General features: G+C 56.6%; 1 protein-coding gene across 1 annotated transcript in view; it reads left to right on the forward strand.

Annotated features, from left to right (window-relative positions):
- The window catches only part of ARID3C (AT rich interactive domain 3C (BRIGHT-like)), a 6,681-nt gene that overhangs the window by 2,593 nt on the left and 2,691 nt on the right, over positions 1-1,397 (forward strand). The window contains 1 exon segment of the mRNA XM_010840175.1: positions 644-668. Coding sequence (XP_010838477.1) covers positions 644-668 — 25 coding nt within the window.

Genomic DNA, 1,397 nt, shown 5'->3' on the forward strand with positions numbered 1-1,397 from the left:
TGTTTTGCAGCAGGAAGGACTGGAATTAGACCCAAGGAAGGACTTCTTGAGGGGTAGGAGGTGCTGTGGAGGAGAAGGAATTCCTTTCCAGAAATCTCAGAGCCAGAAGTGAATGCAACAAGGGTCCATGAAGGGATCAGGGTGGGCGGCAGTTCATCACTTCAGCTTCTCCCCAGATTCATGGGTCCAGAAGACTGACTCATTATCTCTCTCTACAAAGCTAATTAACTCACTCCTAGAGCGGCCTGATAAGCCGCTAATTAACTGGCTGCACTGGCCCCCACCCCCACCCCCTTAGTGCAGCTGGCGGCCAAAGTCCTTCAGGCCCCCACCCCAGGGCCAGGCCAGCACCCCGCGCAGGTCCCTTCCCAACCAGGGACCCTCAGTGGGGCTCCAGGGCCTTTTGCTCCCCAGGAAGGCTGGGTCATTCTGATCCCAATGTCCCCTCCCTGACCCTTCCTCCTGGTATCCCCTCCACTGGGTGGGGTAGTGTGGTCTGAGCAGATCCCAGCTCCCTCTTCCCCCCAGCTCTGCCTCCCTCAGGTCCCTGCCTTACTCTGCTCCCTGTGCGGGGGAGGGTGTCCCGCGGGGCCGATAATTTCCCCCCATTAATCAGACCGCAGCTAATTGTTCGGGTCCAAAGGCGGCAGCGGAAGGGGCCGAGATCGGTAAGGAATTAACTGGGGCCCATCGCTCAGCGCAGACAGGCCCCTTTGTCAGGACCGGCCGGCGGGGGCGGCGGGGACTGCGGAGTCGGCGAGCCGCGGCGGGGGCTGCTTCTTCCATTCACCATCCCCGGCCTCTGCAGCCACCCAGGGGCCGCTACTTAGAGGAGTCTGGCTCTTCAGCACTGTCAGGAAGTCCTTCCTATGGTCTACCCCAGGGGGCGGCAAACTAAAGCCAGGAGGCCAAAGCTAATCGCCCACGAGAAAAGAAGGGGGTTTCACATTTTTAAATAAGGGGAAATTTTAAAAGACGAATAACCTTTCTGGACGTGTGAAATTTGAATTTAAGAGTGTGAAAATAGTTTTATTGGATTAGAGCCGCGTTCATTCCTTTAAATATCCTCTATATTCTGTTCCTTTAAATATCCTTTCAGCCTGCAATGGCAGAGTGGAGTAGCTCTAAGAGACTGGCCTGGAACGTCTAAAACATTTACCATTTGGCCCTTTACAGAAGAAGTTTGCCACCCCCTAGTCTAGCCTCCCGTCCTTCCTGCTACAGTGGAGGCTCTGGAGGCTGTGGGCTCCGCCTGCAGTCCCACCTCCTCATCGCCAGGGCCTCGCCAAGACAGGTCCAGGCTGCCGATTCCTCCACTCTCTGAGGATGCCGGCAGACAGGGTCTTAGTGTCCTGACTCTCTGCTCACCCCTCATCAGGGACACCCGTGAACCGTGT

Source organism: Bison bison, unplaced genomic scaffold (assembly GCF_000754665.1).
Source record: "Bison bison bison isolate TAMUID 2011002044 unplaced genomic scaffold, Bison_UMD1.0 scf7180017864141, whole genome shotgun sequence".
Lineage (NCBI taxonomy): Eukaryota > Metazoa > Chordata > Mammalia > Artiodactyla > Bovidae > Bison > Bison bison.